Below are 20,541 nucleotides of genomic sequence, written 5' to 3' on the forward strand. Positions count from 1 at the left end.
TCCATGGAATTATCCAGGCCAGAGTACTGGGATGGGTAGCCTTTCCCTTCTCCAGGGGATCTTCCCAACCCAGGAATCAAACCCTGGTCTCCCGCACTGCAGGCGGATTCTTTACCAGCTGAGCCACCAGGGAAGCCTTGCCTAGGACACAGCTTAGCAGCACAGCTGTGCTGATCGGGACAGGCCTGGCTGCCAGGGGCTGCACTCGCCCACATCCCTGGCACCCCAGCAGGGGCTGGTCTGGCAGTGACCCTCCTGACCTGTCCGCCGCATCAGGCCAGCCTGGGCTTGTTCACAGGGCAGTCGGCTGGGCTCCAGGAATACAGATGGAAACCTGCAGGCATCATAAGGCCTCAGTGTAGGGCTGGCATGCGTCCTCTGGGCCAGGCCCCAGGCAGTGCAGCCTGGGAAGGAGAGTGGACTCGACCTCCACTGGGCGGGCCCTTCCGCAGGCCACCCTGTGGAGGTGGGGTGGCAGGAGGAGGGCTGGCGTGCTGTCTGCAGACACGCGGCGCTGACGCCTCAGAGGCCGTGCAGGTCTGCTGTCTTCCTCTGGGATCTGCATCTGTTCAAGAACCTGACCGCCCCCACCTCCTGCTGATTCTGTCTGGTGACACCCTGGGTGTCAGGGCTCATGAAAGGACTCTCCAAGGGAGCTCGGTGGACCCGTCCCGAGGTGACTCACGTCCTCCCAGGCCTCAAGTTCAGTCCTCTGGGGTAGCACTTTTCCTTGCCTCCTCTTCTGTGAACGGGAGGATTAAGTAAAATCACAAGAGACTGCTGGGCAGATAGTAAGCTTGGAACGTCTGCTATTGCTCTTGTCTTAGAGTTCTGGGCTCTAGCCTTGGCTTGTTCTGATCCTGTGCGTGAGTGCCTGGGCAGATGTCTTCACTTGCTTGGACTGCCTTTGCCCTCTTGAATGACCAGGTTGACCTGGTGACGTCAGAGCCCTCTCCAAGCTTGGGTTCCCAGTGTGGTCTTGTCAGTTCTCCATATTTGGAGCTACCCAGTGCCCAAGTGAAGCTGGTCCTCCCCATTGAGGGGACCTCGGGATGCAGTCTTCCCTTCAGCTCCCAGACCTCGCCGGGCAAGGCAGGACCACTCCCCACCCTCCCTGGCTCTGGTGCACAGACGCCCTCTGTTTCCTCAGCAGCCACCTCTGGCAGCTCTTTTCACAAATCTTGCAAAACTTGGCCTTGAGACAATCCTAGGTCTTGACATTTTTTTTCCCCTCCCCTCTACAAACAGAAAGTAAGTGTGAGTTTTCCTAAGAATGTCTACAGCATCCCTTTTGAATAGTTTGGGGAGAAGACTGAATGGACTGGACTGTATACTATAGAATTAGAGAGAATTCGAGGGCATTTTAATTTAAGCTGGGGTATGAGTGTGTCATAATTTTCCCCTCAGCACACAGAGGAGTCTTACAACATCCTGCATCTCAGCACCAGCTCCACAAAGGAGCCTGAGAGGAGTGAGCTAAGAAGGGTGCTTTATTTCACTTGAAGCGAAGCCCCTCCAGGCCTCCAGGAATGTTAGTAATGGCCTAGATATATGGAATACTTGACATCTGAAATGCAGAAACCCCAGAGAAATGATTTAGCGGTAATACCAGTACGTTTTTCATGTATATTCTCTGCTTACATTTGGAGATGAGCCCCAGACAGAGGGCTTTGATGTGCCCTTGGAGCAGTGCTTCATTGCCAGATGTCTTTGTTCCTTCATCCCTGGACTTGGGTCATCAGTCCAGCATGGAATTCCCAAGAGCTGCCTCATAGGAAAATAGCAGGTGCCAGATCTGGAGTTCTTTGCCCAGGGGACTGTAGAGCGGTGAACCTGCGCTGATCAGCTTACCCTGAAGGAGGTGCTGCAGAGGCATGCCCAGTCACTTTCCCAGGATCCCACGGAAGATGAGATTTGGTGAGAGCAGAGCCGCTCCCGGTGTGGGCCAGGCAGCCAGGAGGACCCAGCGCAAGCAGGATGGCCCGTTGTCCTTGAGAAGCCCGTGCTAGGGAGTAGGCAGAGTGGGCCAAGTGGGAAGGGGACTCCGGCTCGGGCAGGGCATGGGCAGCAGGGTGAGGGCCACAGGCGTCTGGGGAAGGCTGTGGGCAGTGGGGGCAGGACGGTGTCAGGAGGGGGCGCCGGAGTTGTGGTCTGAAGGCCAGTTAAGGTTTCAGGCCGATGAAGGTCAGTGAGCGACCTGCCTGAAGATGGGGAGTAGAAGCTTGTCTCAAGTATAAACTCTCAGGACTGAGGCCCAGGGAGAGCGGCTGCAGGGGGTGACAACAGCCCACCGTTCGCGCATCCTGCCCTGCGGTCGAAACCTGCTGCTTCCTCCTGGGTGCTGCCCTCTGGGCTTGGGCCCAGCCTTGACTGCTCTTTCCCGCTTGCCCCCAGACGTGTTCCTGCTCCTGTTCCTGGGAGGTGCCCACCCTCCTCTTCACAGTCTTTGTCTGGATCTGCTTAGCCCCCAGTCCACAGACCCTCTTTCCTTCCTGGCATGCACTGTGATTCTAGGAGACTTGGACAGCTGCTCAGACGTGTGGTGTCTAGGACATTAAGACCAATTGGGTAGAAGAAGGTGTTCAGGGAAATGATGAGCTACTATGAGGCCAGAGCGATGTGGAGAGCTAGGTGCAGCCACCCCTGGGCATGGGCAGCTGGCCGCCTCGTGCCTGTTCCAATTCCACCAGGCCTTGTAGTACACCTGCCCCTTGACGGCACGGGTGAGTGTTTGAGTGATGGGCCCACTGAGGTACACCTCTCAGATGTGGCTCCGGCGTCGTCCTCCACCCCTGGATTCTCCTCCATCACTCGTACCCCCGGCCATCTGCCCTGTCCTTGCTGTGGCCTTGCCTGTGCTAACTGCCCGACTCCCACCTGCCCCCAAACTCCTGTCCCTCCAGCCCCAGTCCTTCCCCCGCCACCCTGGATTCCCACTGCTGTCCCCACTGTGGCCCTTCTTGGGCTTGCATTTTCTCTATTCTGAACCCTAGTGGTGAGAAATCTTGGAAGCTCTGAGTTGGGTCCATATTCACTTTACCCTTGACCAACCTATTATTGGGAACCTGTTAATAACCATTAGGGTTTCCAGTCCTCTGGACATTACAACACTGATGTTACAAAAGCCACCTCCCTCTAGGCCTATTCTTTCTTGGCTCACCGATATTAACTGTCACCAAGAGATAAAGCTGGATGCTAGGACTCTGTTGAAATATTTTCTTTACTATCTTGGCTTCCAAAATGATTCTGGAGAATCAAAACTTCTAGAAGACCCAAAAGAAGAACTTCAGAAATACCCATAATGACTGTCCTCTGTTTTTAAAAGTCTCTCGGGTAAGAAAGTCATGTGTGTCCTGTTGAGGACTTCAGTTTAAATGGGGACGGTGGGTGGAGCTGCTGGCTGTGACCCTCTGAGAGCCGGGCCGGGCTTCCACGCTGCAGCACACGGGCCCTCCTAGGACCTTCCCGGGGGTGGCTCACCCTGTCTGCCCCCTCCTCAGTCTCCAGTCACCAGCCATCACCAAGACAAAGGCATCTGACAGGTGGAAAGGCCAAGCAGGGAAGGAGAGGGAGGCAGGAAGGAAGATTGTGGACTGCAGCAGGTGTGCCCTCCTGCTGGTTAAGTAGCCCCCCCGCCTCCCTGACTCTGTCCCCTGTGTCTTCCTGACATCGTCTTTTCCTCACTGGCTTCCCGCCTGCTCAGAGCAAACTTACTCTGAGAGAAGAGGGAGGGTCCATCGGCAGTACCAAGGGCCTAGGGCAGGCAGGTTCATCTCTGAGCTGACCTCTCTTCGGCTCTTTGTTCTGTCGCCTGCCCGACCTCCCAGGGTTTGCTAGAGAGCGGCCCTCAGCACCATCAGCAGCGAGGAAAGCAGGGCTGTTTTGCCAGCCACGCAGGAGTCTTTGCAGGCCCCTCTGAGTCTGGCCTGAGATCTTCGCAGGCTCTTCCGGTCTGCTGGGTCCTTGAAATGCGATGTGGCTCCTCCAGAATGTTCCTCCTGTGCCTTTCTGCTCTTCCTCAACAACCAGGTGCCCATGTGGCCAGCGCATCCCTGAAGTGTGACCTCCAAGTTCACTGCCGATCCGAGCCCAGACACGGCCTTGTGAGAAGGAGGCATGGGCGGGCCAGCACTCCTGTGGGATCCTAATCCCCCTCAGGTAGAGGTAGAAGCCTGGCTGTGTGTCAGGCCCCCACCCTGAGCCCAGGGTGAGCCTGCCTCGCCTGTGGTGGACACCCAAGGGCCAAGGACCGGGGCTTAGGGATCTTGTCCTGGGGGCTCGCCAAAGCAGCTGCTCTGCCCCCGCTGTTTCTGTCCCTCCTAAAGACTCCCTGACTCTTGTTGGTGCTCATATCATTGTGGACAGCTCTCGCAGACTAGCTTCAGACAGGAACTTCCCTGCCTCCCCTCGCTGATGACGCTGACCTAATGTAGTCTGTGACAGTCTTACTGGTCAGGGACCACAAGGCCCCCAGGCCCTTAGGAAGGTCCTGTGTGCACCTGGCTGCCTTTACTCTTGAGATTTCAGGCTGCTTGTCAGCTTGCCAGGGGCTCTTCTTCCTGTTCTGTGATGGAACGTTCACCCACGTTCTGGAGACAGAGACACCAGACTAGAGAAGCTGGATCACTAGCTAAGAGTGTTAAGTTAGAGCTGAGGTTAGAATCAGACCCCCATCATGAAAAGTACAGTGTCAGGTTGACGTCTATGAATTGTTCAATGGCCAGTAAGCGTTGAGACCCAAGAAGGCTCAGGAGAAAGAAAAGCCTGTGCGCGGGCTGGACGTCGAGAGACACGCTTTCTTCGTCCTGACAGTGTTCTGACGCAGGACAGAGTGTAGCCGCAGGCTCTCCGTAGGGCGCTAAGGGTAGGTGTGAGTTAGAGCCCCTGTCGTGCTGGGTAAAGCCACACTAAGTGAGAAATAGTGGAGTTGTGTTTCTAGAACTGAATTCAGATCACTGTGGAATCCGTACTAAATCTTCCTATGAAGAGTTGACGTTATCGAGGTCAATGTTTGTTTCTTTAGTGCAGAGAAGCATTTCTTAAAATGAAGTCATTTCCTTATGTACTTTTGACAGCACTGGGTCTCTGTGGCTGTGCAGGCTTCTCTCTGATTGCAGTGAGCGGGGTCCCCTCTGGCACTCGCGCTTCTCACTGCACTGGCCCCTCTCGTCGCACTGGCTCTAGGACGCACGGGCTTCAGCAGCCGTGCCGCGTGGGCTCCCTGGTTGTGGTCCCCGGGCTCTAGAGCTCGGGCTTAGTTGCTCTGCAGCGTGTGGGGTCTTCCTGGAGCAGGGATAGAGCCTGTGTCTTCTGCACTGGCAGGCAGATTCTTTCTCACTGAGCCACCAGGGAAGCCCTGAGGTTAGAATTTAAGGAATATACAGAGCCTCCAAAGGTGTATTGGAGGCTCTCACAGAAATATAGTTAGCCATGAAACCATTGGCCAAAAATGTAGTGTTTTTCAAGGAAGATCTTGTGATTCAAATGCAGGAGTATGAAGCACGAGAGGAAGCGTAGTAGGGTTCTGCTTTCACCTGCCCCAAGATTCTCCCGAGCGGACATTTTTGTTCTTCTGTATCCTTTGTTGCAGAATTACAAATTAGAATTTTAAATGAATTTAAAAAGAGAGAAGGCATTTTTTGGACACATGGGACGTCGATGCCGCCTTCCTTGGGTGAGCTGAGTGCTGGCTCCTTGTTCCCACGACGGGACCCACAGCAGTGTCTCTCCTCGCCTTGAGCACAGGAGCTCTCAGCATCGGCCTCTGACCCTGCCACTTGGCTTCAGAAACTCTGCTTCTGACATTATCTAACATGTAGTAGTTATAAACGAACACAGACACCTCAAAGAAGGAAGTTTCCTCCGGGCCTAAGACGGCTTTTGTAAACACGTAGTTGACTGGGCTCAGGAAGGAGAGAGGAGACAGGCAGTCTTGTGGCCAGTTTGCCCCACGGAGTGAGAAGAACCGTTATCAAGGGTCCTTCCTGGTGATCTCAGAATGGTCATGTCCCATCTGAGAACCAAATAAGATGTGGTTGTTTCCGGGAGATCCCTCCCCAGGAGATCGAGGCTGTGTGTTTTGCATCGGCTCAAAGCTTTACTTCCTTCCAAGAGAAATAACTGAGGCCCGTATTGTGTGGACACTCGCAGGCCCTGTTTGAAGGACGCTTCCGCTGAGCCCCCAGCTCACTATAGGAGAAGAAAGCCCAGACCACCCTCAAATTACAGCTCCTTTGAATATGTTTTCTCCCAAATGATGGATAAAACTTTAAGCCCCCAAACAAGCTGTCCAAGAGTGTATCTGTTTTCGCCAAGTAGTGTTCAAACCCCTGAAGTCACAAGCCTCGCTGGAGCCAAGGGTGTACAGTAATGACTGATCTCTGGCGGCTTCTTCACCCCCAAACACTTGGGGCCACGGTCAGTCCACTCACTTAGACGAGTGCATTTCCCGTGATTGGCAGGGCTGGGCGCTCTCCAGAGCGTGGGGCCTGCGGCACCATGGAGTCACTGTGATGATTGGCAGGGCTGGGCACTCTCCAGAGCTTGGGGCCTGCCCGAGCCACCCTGGAGTAGCCATAACGGTCAAGGTCCTCTGGCCTGCAGCTCCAGCCCTCGGCTGTTGGCATGCTGACCGCCTCCTCTGGGCCCCGGCCCTCTGATAATCACAGGGATTAGATGGAATGTCTGTCATGTTGAGGAATCAGAGGTTTTCTTATGAAGATCTACTTTCCTGCTTTCTTGCCAGCAGTGCAGGGCCTGTCCCTAGTCATCTTTCATGCCAGGATATAATGGAAAGGAAGTGGCACTGGAAACTGGGGCCTGGCCAGCTGCAGGAAGCTCTGCTGCCCAGCACGCGACTGGCCACCCATCAAGGCAGTCTCCCTCCTCCTGCACACCCAGGAGACTCAGTGGTTCTTTCAGGTGTGTACTTCAAAGAGTGGGTTGGTGGCTCCTGTGTCTCTCACGAGGGTAGATCTTTGCTCTACGTGTCTGACGTGTATGTCAGGCCTTTGCCTCTTGCAGGCTGGTCATCGCTTGGGTGGCCTCTGAGCGGAGCGAGCAGACCAGACCCTGCAGAGCTGCAGGACCGCAAGCTTAGGGCCTGTCGCGTGCCCAGAGTGCTCCCTGAGTGTGAGGGGGCTGACCCAGCACCATCTCTGTTGAGCTGAGCCCAGCTGTGGCTTACTAGGTCCACGGCTGCCCTTCCGGCCTGTCTCTGCGTCTTCGTAAGGAGGATTGTAACTTGGTGCAGAGTAAATGAGGTGGTTCACTTAAAACCTTCAGCACCTCATCTGCCCAGCAGGACACCTTCAGTGAGAATAGCTGCCATCCCCACCATCATGAGATGGCTCTTGCTGGCACTTTGACTGTGAGATCAGGGCTGACGTGTGGGGGCCAGGTGCCCCTCCTCCTCCCCAGAAGTCACTCGAGCACGTATAGATCTTCCGCAGAAACATGCCGCCTCCCAACAGGCAGCCCGTCCCTTTATAGACTCTTGGGCCCAGACAGTCTTACTCCAGCTATAAATAAAAATTCCTGCCACGGAGCGCAGCAGTGAAGCCCGGCACCAGCCAGATCCTAAAATAGATTCCAGGCTGTGGTGAAGGCGTGTTTTCTGTTCCATGGCCAGCCCTGCGTTCTCCCTGCCCTTGTGAAATAAATGTGTTCTTAAAGGGCCTGGAAACACTGCTCGGGGGAGGCGATGGATACTGGATTTGTTGACTGCGGTACAAGCATGAGCTTGCAGGGCCAGGGAGGGACCGGCCTGGTGGTGATTAGAGAGCAGCCCTGTGTCTCCCCCGCGCCCCCTACCACCACTGCTGCCCCCTGAAGGTGATGTTCAGGCCTGGCTGCTGTCCCAGCAGGACCGCATAGCTAGAATACCAGAGCTGAGCCCAGGCAGCCTGGTTGTTGCTGAGGGAAGGAGGGCAGGGCAGCCAGCCACTCTGTCCCAGAGATGCGCACCCTCCTTCCCTTCTCCCTGGTGGCCGCCCCTCTCCTCTGCCGTCTTCACCCTCAGTGGCCTCCCCTGCGGACCCGTACCTGCACAGCCCAGGCAGCTTGTCCACGACCCCCCACGCCCGCCGTCAAGACACTGCTGAGTCAGGCGACATTCTGGGCACCTTGGTTAATAACAGCGTTAGGATCCATTCCTAAGCATTCCCTCATTCAGTAAGTATGTACTGAGTTAATTAAACTCCTTGGCTCTGTTTCTCAAGGCGCTCCTGAGGGTATTTTGGAGGGCAGGAGAGGAGAGCTGACGCTGATTGCTTGTCACCCAGCCAAACTTACAGGGCGTCTCAGTAAACGCACACAGAGCCCCTGGGAGGGAATAACTGCTGTTTCCATCCCTGCTTTAGAGAGGAGGAGACTGAGGCTCCAGAACTCACACCCCCTGCCCGAGGTCACACTGTATGACTTGTGCACGTGCCCTCTCAGCAGTTGTCTCAGCTCCCAGAAAAGGCACCCGCTGTGTGTGTGTGTTAGTTCTAAAAGGTCTTGTAGGTCTTCACAGAACTGTTCAACTTCAGCTTCTTCAGCGTTACTGGTTGGGGCATAGACTTGGATTACCGTGATATTGAATGGTTTGCTTGGAGATGAACAGAGATCATTCTGTCGTTTTTGAGGTTGCATCCAAGTACTGCATTTCGGACTCTTTGTTGACCATGATGGCTACTCCATTTCTTCTGAGGGATTCCTGCCCGCGGTAGTAGATACAATGGTCATCTGAGTTCAACTCACCCATGCCAGTCCATTTTAGTTCGCTGATTCCTAGAATGTCGACGTTCACTCTTGCTATCTCTTGTTTGACCACTTCCAATTTGCCTTGATTCATGGACCTGACATTCCAGGTTCCTATGCAATATTGCTCTTTACAGCATCGGACCTTGCTTCTATCACCAGTCATATCCACAGCTGGGTATTGTTTTTGCTTTGGCTCCATCCCTTCATTCTTTCTAGAGTTATTTCTCCACTGGTCTCCAGTAGCATATTGGGCACCTACTGACCTGGGGAGTTCCTCTTTCAGAATCCTATCATTTTGCCTTTTCATATTGTTCATGGGAAGAATACTGAAGGCAAGAATACTGAAGTGGCTTGCCATTCCCTTCTCCAGTGGACCACATACTGTCAGACCTCTCCACCATGACCCACCCATCTTGGGTTGCCCCATGGGCATGGCTTAGTTTCACTGAGTTAGACAAGGCTACGGTCCTAGTGTGATTAGATTGACTAGTTTTCTGTGAGTATGGTTTCAGTGTGTCTGCCCTCTGATGCCCTCTTGCAACACCTACCATCTTACTTGGGTTTCCCTTACCTTGGGCGTGGGGTATCTCTTCACGGCTACTCCAGCAAAGCGCAGCCGCTGCTCCTTACCTTGGATGAACTCCGGGAGTTGGTGATGGACAAGAGGCCTGGCGTGCTGCGATTCATGGGATCACAAAGAGTCGGACACGACTGAGCGACTGAACTGAAATGTGTGTGTGTGCGCGCGCGTGCACGTGTGTAAGTTAGGGCTTGGTTACTGCAGGGCCCACTCCAGTGCTCTATGCGTTTTCATGCTTCAGGGATGGGGGGGTGTCAGTGAGCACACATCAGGACCCCAGAGCCAGGATTTGGCCTGGCTCGTTCTGGCTGCTGTAACAGATTACTGCAGCCTGGGTGGCTTATAACAGCAAGTGTGTTTCTCACAGCTCCAGAGGCCAGCATGGTTGGGCGAGGCCCTCTCCCTGGTCACGGACTTTTCTTCGTCCTCACATGGCAGAGGGTAGAGCCTCTTTTCTCTAGCACAGACCCTAGCATCTGGGGGGGATGAGGATTTCAACATACAAATTTGGGGGGGCACTGACGTTCCGACCATAGCAGCGCTGAAGGTGAGTTGTGAGCGAGGCAGTCGTGGCCAAGGGAGAGGCGCCTGTGTGCGGGAGTGAGTGTCCGGCAGGCCTGGGGGCCGGACTCCTGCGGGAGTCTGCAGCCACTGCCTCAGCGCGGCCGGCGCAGGGGTCCCTCAGATGGTCTCCCGGGACCAGCCGGGCCGTCCCCTCCCTCGGCTGATGCACTTCACTCACAGTCTCCTCCGGGCACCTTTCCGGCCAGTGAGAGCGCCTCCCTGTGGCTGTGGGGGGAGCACATTCCAGAGGTGAAACAGCCCCCAAAGCCAGACGCACCACCCCCAGCAAGGGCCTGGCTTGGACTGCTGCTCTGAGAGGTCAGATGGAAGGCGGCGGCTGCTGGCCCTGAGTAGGGTGCCCCATGGACGCTCAGGCCCCACGGCCCCAGGGGGAGGACAGCTGAGCCAGGGCTCCGCCGCCACGGGCTTCTCCCCAAAGAAGGCACGTGGACAGATGGGACCAGCAGGAACGCAGGCTTCACTGTCGTGCTGTGCTTCTTCGCTTGTTCCCCTGTGTGTCTGGGTCGGCCTTGAGCTTCTGAGTTGGATGGGAGTAAGATGTGTGGGGACAGTCAGTTTCTAGACAGGTGCCCTGGGTCAGATATAAACCAACAGCCATGGGGCTCATGGCCTCACCAAGGAGCAGGGGAGCTTTGAACTCTGATCCACAGCCCGAGGAGGCTGGTGGGGGGCAAAGGGGAGTATGCCTGTTCCTTGTGTGACAGCAGCTCTCCCCTCAGGTTGAGGTGTAGCTTTAGAGAAATGCTAAAGGGATGAGTGGCTTTAGCCTCTCGTTAGTTTAAGTCTTCATTTCCTCTTGCTTCATGGATTTCAAAAATCCTGTGCCGGGTATTCCCTGGCAGTCCAGTGGTCAGGACTCCTTGCTTCCACTGCCAGGGGTCCAGGTTTAACCCCTGATCAGGGAACTAAGATCCCACACGCCTCACAAAAAAAAATCCTATGCCAAAATGTAGAGAGGACAACTGAGCAAGCAGTGTGCCTGTTTTTGGGGGCAGACTTTTGTCAAGTTCCAGCCCCTCGTGGTGGGAAGTGCGCCTGGCGGGGGCTCCAGACTCAGCCCCTGCTACACATTCGTCCCCGTTTCTCCAGAACGGTGGGCAGGCCTGGCCACCCCAGGGGACTGTTACCTGGTGGTCTCCAACTCTCCTTCTATAGCGCAGCCCGGGCCCGAGTCTGCCCTCACGGGCTCTGGTCTCTGCCCAGCCTGACCTCAGACTTTTCTTTCATGATGGGACCCTCGGAGAATGGAGCCTTGCGGTCCTAAGGGGGCATCAGAGGCGTTGCACTTCATCTGTTAAAGAAAGAAAAAGAAAGGAAAAAGATGGGCAGAAAGGGAAACTCAGAAATTTTTAGTGTTTTGGGAGCACGATTCTTTCAACCATGTTTAAGGCTTATCACTTCCCTTCCAAAAGGATTTGAAGTGACTACAATATTGAAAAGGCTTGCAGTATTTGACTTTCAAGAACTAAAATCAGAGAGATTCATCAAAAAGAAAGTCAAAATGAGTAAATGTGACCAGGTATCTGCACACGCTCGGTTGAGTCATGAGGTTCCTGGAAGGACAGTCTGTGTAGACGGGCCTGCATAGGTTCAATTTTCTGACAAACAGAGGATGGGACCCCCCCCCTCCACAGTGTGGGGTAGGGGCTTGCTCTCCTTGGAGGGGCACCGCGTCCCGCCCTGTAGACACTGAGGATGGCTCTGGGTGGTCTTCAGGCTCTTCTCAAGGGGCTGCTGAGCCAGAGTGGGGGGACCTCCAGCCAGAGGGCCACAGGGGTGGTTTGGCCTGAGTGGTGTCCTCGTTCGAAGGACTGTGATCGGCCCGTCACGGCTCAGCCGAGTTAATCTAATGACTTTTTCTCTTGTCTGTTTTCTTCTTCCCTCCTCTCATGTTCGTGTCTGTGTTCCACTCTGACTCTGTAGTACAAGTCCGTGTTTAGGTCCTACTCGCAGGATTTCGTGCCTCACAGCCAAGCTTCCGTCCAGCCTTTCCTTCCGTCTACCTCCTCTTCCTCTCCACACTTCCCACCTGTCCACCAGTCTCAGAGCTCTGACTTAGCCGTGCCGCCCGTGGCCAGTCTGCCTCCCAGCACCCTGGACGGGCCTCTCTCATCTCAGGAGAGCAGCTTTCACGGGAACACTGTCTGCCTTCCTTCCGAAACCTCTTTCACTGACTCGCCCCAGACGCCTTCGGTGAGAACTCAACACACACACCTCCACGCGGGACCGCACATCCCGAGAAAGCCTCCGCCCACCCTCGCTGTTGAGGCCGTTGCTGGCGTGGGCCCTGTCGCGTGTGGCTGGGCTGAGGGGTGCACAGGTCCCCCTGGTGAGATGGTAGCCCATCAGCTTCCAGAACAGAAATGAAACCTTCCGTGTGGATTCCCAGCAAACTAGGATCTGATTTTCCACAGATGGGTCAGTGGCTACTTAGAGACGATCTGTTGTCCTAATCATGAGGTGTAAATCCTGCTGGTCTTCCGTGCGGTTGGGGGGATTCTAGAGAAGGGCACAGAGGCCTCTGACGGCCCAGGGGCAATTGCGTGTAGAGTTGTGTGGCACTGGGGGTGGGGGCCTGCTTGCCGTACAGCCAGGCGGCCCGCAGTGCCTCCTCCAGGCTCAGGGCAAGGCTGCTGTGCCTGGGGATAGGGGGACGGGGCAGGACAAGTGCAGGCGCCTGCAGCCGGCCCTCCAGCGTGGGGATGTTCTCCTTCCCTCTGTGACTGCCCCCTGTCCTCCGTGATTGCCCCCCACCCCCCGTGATTGCCTCCCATCCTCCGTGACTACCCCCGTCCTCTGTGACTGCTCTCCCTCCCCTGTCCCCCACCCTCTGTGATTGCCCCCATCCCCCACCCTCCGTGATTGCCCCCACCCTCCGTGATTGCCCCCGCCCTCCGTGATTGCCCCCATCTCCTAACCCCCACCTTCCATGATTGTCTCTCATCCCCCACCCTCCGTGATTGCCCCCACCCTCCATGATTGCCCCCCCACCCTCCGTGATTGCCCCCTGTCCTCCGTGACTGCCCCCCATGCCCCACCCTCTGTGACTGCCCCCATCCCACGTCCTTCTACCCTCTGTGACTGCCCCTCGCCCCCGTCCCCCATGCCCCGCCCTCTGTAATTGCCCCCATCCCTTTTCCCCCACCCTCCATGATTGCTTCCTGTCCCCCATCCCTCGTCCTCCGTGACTGCCCCCGTCCTCTGTGATTGCCCCCATCCCCTATCCCCCACCCTCCATGATTGCCTCCCGTTCCCCATTCCCCGCCCTCCGTGATTGCCCCTGCCCTCCATGATTGCACCCCCATCCCCTGTGATTGACCCCCATCCCCTATCCCCCACCCTCCGTGATTGCCCTGTCCCCCATGACTGCCCCCATGCCCCGCCCTCCATGACTGCCCCCCGTCCCACATCCTCCTGCCCTCCGTGACTGCCCCCTGTGCCATGCTGCAGCCCCTGCTGTCCCTGCTATAGCAGAGCACGGAGGACTATGCCTCTTCCAGGGCACTTTGAGGGCCAGAGTGCCCGTGACGTCTTTGGAGAAGCTCCAGCGGGAAACCTGGGTCCCCTCTGACAGAGACAGGCAGTGGCAAAAACAGCTTTGTCCCCTGACCCTGGGAAGGTCCCCAGGGAATGGAGGGCACTGTCTTCCCCTCCTTGAGAAAGAGCATCCCAGTCAGGGCCAGCCTGGCGGGGCCATCACAGGTGGGTATCTCTCATCCTGTCTCCCCCAGAGCGAGCACACCTGTGAGGGGGACTACGTCAGTCTGTATTGCTCTGGCCAGAGCAGCGAGGAGCTGGCCCGCCCTCGAGGAGTAAGTAACCTCGGGCTGCCTCGTGCATGCGGCCAGGCCTGCGGCTCGGCCCTGCTCCCATCGGCCTGAGCCTCCTGCTCGAGAGCTGCCTGGCCCCGGGGCCGACCTGGCTCTGCAAGGAGAGGACGGTGCTTCCAGCGGAGCCTTCTTTGCTTTCGCTTCCGTGTGTGGGTCCCCTGCAGCCTGGCCAGCGGGCCTGCTGGGAATCACAGAGCAGCCGGCTCGGCCCTGGCTGGCTACTCTCAGGGATTTCTTCCCGCCCCATCTTCTGGTGTTGAGGCCTGTCTCCTGTCCGTCCTCTGAGGCGGGGAATTCTCTGTCCTGTACCCAGCTCTCCAAACCAACACCCCTCCCCCAGCATGCTCCACGTCCGCACCCCTGCTCCCAGGGCAGCTGGTGAGACCCCCAGGCCTCACACTGTCGTGGTCGCCCTGGTCTTCTGCTGTCCCAGTGCCGGGTAGTTGAGGGGCCGCGATTCTGCTGAGCAGTCAGCTGTCCAGGTTTTGCTGCAGCAAAACATGAGCAAGTGCAGAACCTTCCAGAGTAACTCTCCCCACTCTGAGCCAGTCCCTAAAGGGGGTACCCTGAGGGTACTCCGTCCTCCTCTGGGGTCACCTCAAAGGGCCCAGTCGTTGAAAGCATGGTCACTCTCATTATGATGACCCCGAAGCACCTCAGATATCCACACAAGCAGGCCCCACTTCCGGTGTTAGCAAGCTGTAGAATGAGGTGGAGTTCCCACTCTGGTGGAATCCAGCCTGGTCCTCGGGAGCTGTTTTTCCCCGGGTGTCCCTTGCATCTTCCAGGTCAGCCTCTGTACACGGAGCCCGTCCCAGGCTGACCCTCCAGGGCTCCCCTCCCCCTGTGACCCTCCATGAGGACGTTTCTGCGTCTTTGTGTCCTGCCCCCCGGGTCCCCCCTTCTCTGTTGCGGCCTGGGCGGCAGACCAGGGGTGCCAGGGCCATGTGGTCACTGAGAGGGGTGGGCCAGGTTCCCAGGAAGAAGCCAGGGCACTGGAGGAGGGAAGGGGCTGTCTTGTGCGCCTGAGCCCGTGACAGGGTCAGGCGAGCACTGTGGCGCTGAGGGCGTCTGTGACTAGGAGGTCAGCAGAGGTGTGCTGCACACCCCGGGGCACAGCGGGTAGGCCTGCAGCTTTCAGCACTGGGGTTGGGGGCAGGCCCCAACCCTCCCCACAGCCTCTTGTTTCTCCGTGTGCCCGGGCACGGGGATGCCCGCCAGCAGGTAGGGTGTTGGTCAGGGCCACAGGGGAAGGGCATGCACTGGCTGAGCTTGGCTGCGTGGTAGGTAGCCCCCGGGGCAGCCCTTTCTGCCGGGAGGTGATGGGATGGCTCTGTCTAGGCCGGCAGCTGACGGAGGCTGTGAGTAGCAGAACCTTCACTCTCCCTGAAGGCCGGGTACTAGTCGGAAGAGGCCGTGCTTCCTGTGTGCCGGTCACGGTGGACGCGTTTATGTCTCAGGCTGCTCCCTGGGAACTCGCGCTCCGAAGCTGCATGCAGGCAGGTGCTCTGCGGAGAGCGGCCCAGTAGGGGCAGCTGTCACACACCCAGCTCTGCCTTCTCTTTCCAGGAGTCACCCGCAGCAAAGGACGGACACTCCAGAGATGCCACGTCGGCTGGCTGTGTGCCCGGGAAGGAGGGCAGGGACAGTGGAGACAGGTAGGAAAAGCCCCTCATGGGGCAGGCACCCTGAGAACAGCGTGTCAGCCGTCTGGTGGCCACTGCCCCCACCCGCAAGGCCTGCGGGGCTTTGGGTTCACACCTGGGCTGTGCAAATGCTGTGCTTTTTACAAATAGAAAGTTTGTAAGCAGCCCTGCATCAAGCCAGTCTGTGGGCACCGTCTAACAGCATCTGCTCGCTTAGTGTTTGCATCACAGTTTGCTAATTCTCCCAGGATTTCAGACTTTCTCACTATTACTGTATTCATTATGACAGTCTGTGATGTTTGAGGTTACTATGGTAATTGCTTTGGGGCATCACAGACTGTGCCCGTGTAAGATGGCAGACTGAATCAATAAACACGGTGTGCGTTCGGACTGCTCCACGCTCTGCAGGTAGCTGTCCCCCGCACCCGCCCCGGTCTCCCTCCCTCTCAGGCCTCCCTGTTCCCAGCCACACAGTAGCGAAGTGAGGCTAGTTAATAACCCCACATTGGCCCCTAGGTGTTCAAGTGAAAGGAAGAATCACTCCTGTGTCACTTTAAATCAAAAGCTAGAAATGATGGGGTTCAGCGAGGAAGGCGTTTTGAAAGCCAGGACAGGCCTAGAGCTAGGCCTCTTGCACCAACCAAACAGTTAGGCATGTTGTGAAGGCAAAGAAAGTCCTTGAAAGAAATTAAAAGGGCTGCTCCAGAGATCACACGAATGGTAAGACAGAGAAACAGCCTTCCTGCTGGTACGGAGAATGTTTGGGTGGTCTGGATAGAAGAACAAACAAACCAGCCCAGTACTCCCTTAAGCCTCATCCAGAGCAAGACCCTAATCTCTTCAATTCTGTGAAGGCTGAGTGAGGTGAGGAGGCTGCAGAAGAAAATTGTGAACCTGGCAGGAGGGGCTCATGAGGGTTCGGGAGAGAAGCCGTCTCATAACATGTAAGTGCAGGTGAAGCAGGAAATGCTGATGTAGGAGCTGCAGCAAGTCATCGAGAAGACCCAGCTCAGACCATTCATGGAGGTGGCTACATGAGACAGCAGATGTTCAGTGTAGAGGAAAGAGCCTCCACTGGAAGAAGATGCCATCCAGGCCCTTCATAGCCAGAGAGGAGAAGTCAATGCCTGGCTTCAAAACTTCAAAGGACAGACTGACTCTCTTGTTGGGGGCTAACACAGCTGGTGGCTTGAAGCTGAAGCCAGTGCTCATCACCATCTGAAAATCCCAGGGCCCTTAAGAGTGAGGCTCACTCTATTCTGCCTGCGCTCTGTACATGGAACAGCAAGGCCTGGGCGACAGAACATCTGTCCACAGCATGGTCTGTTGAATATTTTAAGCCCACTGTTGAGGTCTGCTGCTCCGAAGAAAAGAGGCTTTTCAAAGTAGTGCTGCCCATGGAAAATGTACCCGGTCCCCCACGAGCTCTGATGGTGAGGTTTGATGTGTGATGAAATCAGCGTTGTTTCTGTGCTTACTGACGTAACAGAATCCCACCCCTCAAAGGCCTTCATGCCAGCCCACAGACGGCCACTGCTTCTTGAGTATCTGCACACGTACTGTTCACCTTACAACTATCCATAACAGTGTTTTCTTCTTCAAATCCTAAGCCAACCTCTCCTCCGCCTCTTACGAATTCAAGTGTAATGAAGGAGTATAAAAGATTCCTACCCACAAACTTTTTATTGTGAGTTTCTGGAGGTAGTGTGTCTGTTGTATGTCGTGTATATTCAAAACTGTTATGAACATGACCCTCAGTCCCTAAATATTTCAGCCTGCCTCAAAAGTGCCAACCTGATTACAGTATGACTATCACACCCAAGCAGAGTAATAATAAATTCCTTCTGATATACAAATGATAGAAAGTGAAGAGGAAGAAAAGATCCTCCTGATGAGGGTGAAAGAAGAGAGTGAAAAGCTGGCTTGAAACTCAACATTAAAAAAACTAAGATCGTTGCATCTGGTCCCATCACTTCATGGCAAACAGACAGGAGAAAAGCAGAAGCAGCAGCAGATTTTATCCTCCCAGGCTCCAAAATCACTGCAGACAGTGACCGCAGCCATGAAATTAAAAATACACTTGCTCCTTGAAAGAAAAGCTGTGAGAAACCTAGACAGCATGCATCTCATAAGACCGATTTTTTGGAACCAGGTCAGTCAGGATTCATGTCTGCATTTGGCCGTATGTCTCTGTAATCTTTGGTGACATTCTCAGCGTTGGCCCGAGTCAAACCTGACCAGGTGTGGAGATGCGTAGCAACTCTCCAACCTGCATGTAGAAAGGGTAATTGCAGGACCCGCCAACCAGCTCTGCCCCCTGTGACTTCATGCTGACGTCCCCTTCTTTGTGAGATGTTCCACACATTCAATTTTTCCTCCCTCTTTTGGCTAACGTTTGGCTGGGGGTCCTGGGTGCAGAGCTAAGCAATATGCATTGTTTTTGTCAAGCCTAAACATAAATAGTTAAAGATATGGTGAAAACAGCAAGAGACGGGAAAAAGTGGAAAGCTTTCCCCAGGGGCCCATTGACGAGGGCTGCCCACCCGGCCTGCCCTGGCTGCTCCTGAGTCGTGCCCGTGGGGTCCGTCTATGTGACGTGGCGCTCAGGTCTCCCCGAGTGTTAAGGGGTGGTGAGTGTTCTACTCCAACACCCAGCGGCAGAGGTGTCTTGCCAAGCAACAGCAGCTCGGCAGCTCCACTGCCAAGTAGAGGGTGGGGTGGGATGCCGTTTTTCAGAGTTCAGGCGGCCCTTGTACGAGAAGCAGAGGGATGAACATGTTGTCGGGCTGGAAGCTGTTCCTGCGACGCTGTCCTCTTTCCGTGAAGGCCAGAGGACAGGCCTGAGCATGGTTTTGCTTGGCCCCTCCAGGTGGTCAGATTTTATGTCTTAGATACTGAGGATTAAAAATGAGGCCTCTGACCATAAGGCCAGTCAGTGGCTCAAGGGGTCCTTCATGAGAATGATGGGAATCCCAGAGAAAACGCTGGGGGAAAGCAAGGTGCCTACAGACCCCGCGGCCGTCTGCCTGCTGCGTCCCCACCCACTCCCCATGTGCTTCCTCTGGGGGTTCTCCCCTCCCCAAACTCCTGCTCAGTGCTTCAGTCCCAGCTTGCCCGTCCTGCCCGCAGGCCGTCCTGGCCCTTGTCCCCACCAGCGCTCCAAGGACAAGGGCCTGGTTCCCGCTCCTCTTCAGTCCCGCAGAGAAGTAGCCCCGGGCAAAGACCTGGAATGGCACTGAGATGGCCCGTCCCCTGCCCCGCTGGCCCACCCCCTGCCCCGCTGGCCCTGTGCCCTGCCCCGCTGGCCCGTCCCCTGCCCCGTCCCCTGCCCCGCTGGCCCTGTGCCATCCTCTCCTGGAGTACTGACTGTCCGTGCGGTGGGCCTTGACGCAGATGACTGAGACCGTTACTTCATCAAAGCTCTCAGTGGCACCTTCTTGATCTGTGTGCTTAATCCCCTCCACTTAACCAATGGAGCACCCAGAGGGCAGGGGCTGTCCTGAGGCCACACAGCTCATCAGGAGCAGAGTTAGAAACCCAATCTGCATCCCAGCGTCCAGCCGCCCCCGGCCTCCTGTGGCCGGGTGGAAGCGGGTCTGGCCTTCACGTGGAGCTGCAGTCCGGGGAAGGCTCGGTCAGGGAGCATCAGTGCCACCCAGGCCCCACGCACGGTGTTACGCGGCCTTGGCCGCAGGCACGAGCCCCAGGCCTGTTGGCACAACACAAACCACACCTCTTTCCAGGGCCCGGAAGTCACCAGACGCTCTAGAGGCTCAGTCGGAGGAGGAGGTGGATGAGCTGTCCCTCATCGACCACAACGAGATCATGGCGAGGCTGACCCTCAAGCAAGAGGTGGGTTCCTCACAGGCTGTATGTGCCGCGTCTTGGCCCAGAGAGAGGGGGAAGGGGTGTGGAGAAGGGAACCTGGAAGTGACCCACACAGAAAGGCCACAGCCAAGTGCTGAGCCCCGGTGGCCCTCTTGTCCTGGGGGGCACCCTCTTGCACCCTCTGCAGGGCCCCCTCTGCACCCTCTTGTCCTGGCCGCGTGCCTGGGCCACTGCAGGTGCTCCAGGACTCTGGGCACATGGGCGACTGCCTGGAGGAAGTGTGCTGTCCCCTGCTCCAACACTTGGAGAGTGAGCTTGGGCAAGCGGCCTGTCCTCCATCAGCCCCAGGTGACAGGACTCTGGAGGCTGTGGTGAGGACGAAGCCCACGTGGGCGCTTGGCACGGAGCCCTGTGTGCTGGGCCTTCCTCAGTGCAGGGCGTTTTCACGTTGGTGACAGAACCGCCCACATTCTCTCTGTGGGGGAGGCGCACACCAGTGAAGGGGTTTCAGGCCTGGCCACACGGCTGCCTTCAGCCCGTGTCTTATCGGAAGAGCCTTACTGGTGCACATGGCGCCCAAAGCCGTCACCGCCCGAGGAGCTGAGCCGAGAGGGCCTTCCTCTCCCTGCTGCCCAGCAACCCTGGGGACTCGGGGGAGCGGCGCCCAGTGACGGCCTTGACCCCTCCCCGAGGAGGTAGCCATGTTCTACACACGTGTTCTACATGACAGACATGGCCCAGTCATGGCCCGGAGGAACCAAAAGGCGGGGGCTGGCTCCTCTGCAGAGAGAATGATGTGACTCTTGCCAGAAGTTTCTTCAGAAAAAGCAGGTCCTGGGCGTCGCTGCCCTGCCTTAGCTAGATATCCAGGACGCTCCTGGGACTCTGGGCTCCAGGGTTAAATCCTGCCCTAGAGAGGAAGCCGCGTCTCGGAGAGCGAGTGCTGGAGACGCGCGGAGGCGCGCACCGGGCAGTCTCCTTCAGAATTACAGGGCGCAGCCTGGGCCTCCTGGTCCTGTGACAGCTCTTTCTTGGCTCCAGACCAGGTTTATGGGTGAACGCCTCCATTTGCTCTTAGGAAAACAAGACTTTTCCCTTAATAGACAGGCTGCGGTCAGTATAAGCCACATTGGCTATAACTCAGCATCTTTGTGACATATCTCACTCCTCTAAGGGCTCCCGGGAAGAACGTATGTCCCTCCCCCAGAGAGCAGGTGTGGGTTCAGCAGCTTGCTGCATCTCTCGCGGAAGCAGCCTGCCATCTGGACCCTCGTCCCGCACCCTCCGGTCCTGGCTGCCTCCCCATGGGCTCCCCTGCCCCCTCCTC

The 20,541-nt window shown here is 56.5% G+C and overlaps 1 protein-coding gene across 6 annotated transcripts in view; it reads left to right on the forward strand.

The window, feature by feature from the left end:
• The window catches only part of RAPGEF1 (Rap guanine nucleotide exchange factor 1), a 136,149-nt gene that overhangs the window by 102,539 nt on the left and 13,069 nt on the right, over window positions 1-20,541 (forward strand). For 4 of the 6 annotated variants that reach the window (XM_068974908.1, XM_068974917.1, XM_068974890.1 and 1 more), the window contains 2 exons: window positions 15,310-15,398; window positions 19,130-19,238. In XM_068974908.1, the coding sequence (XP_068831009.1) occupies window positions 15,310-15,398; window positions 19,130-19,238 (198 nt within the window). Of the gene's footprint in view, window positions 1-11,833; window positions 12,104-13,641; window positions 13,723-15,309; window positions 15,399-19,129; window positions 19,239-20,541 lie in introns of all 6 variants that reach the window. The other 2 variants (XM_068974869.1, XM_068974880.1) reach the window with 1 other exon arrangement.

Source organism: Capricornis sumatraensis, chromosome 1, assembly GCF_032405125.1.
Source record: "Capricornis sumatraensis isolate serow.1 chromosome 1, serow.2, whole genome shotgun sequence".
Classification (NCBI taxonomy): Eukaryota; Metazoa; Chordata; class Mammalia; order Artiodactyla; family Bovidae; genus Capricornis; species Capricornis sumatraensis.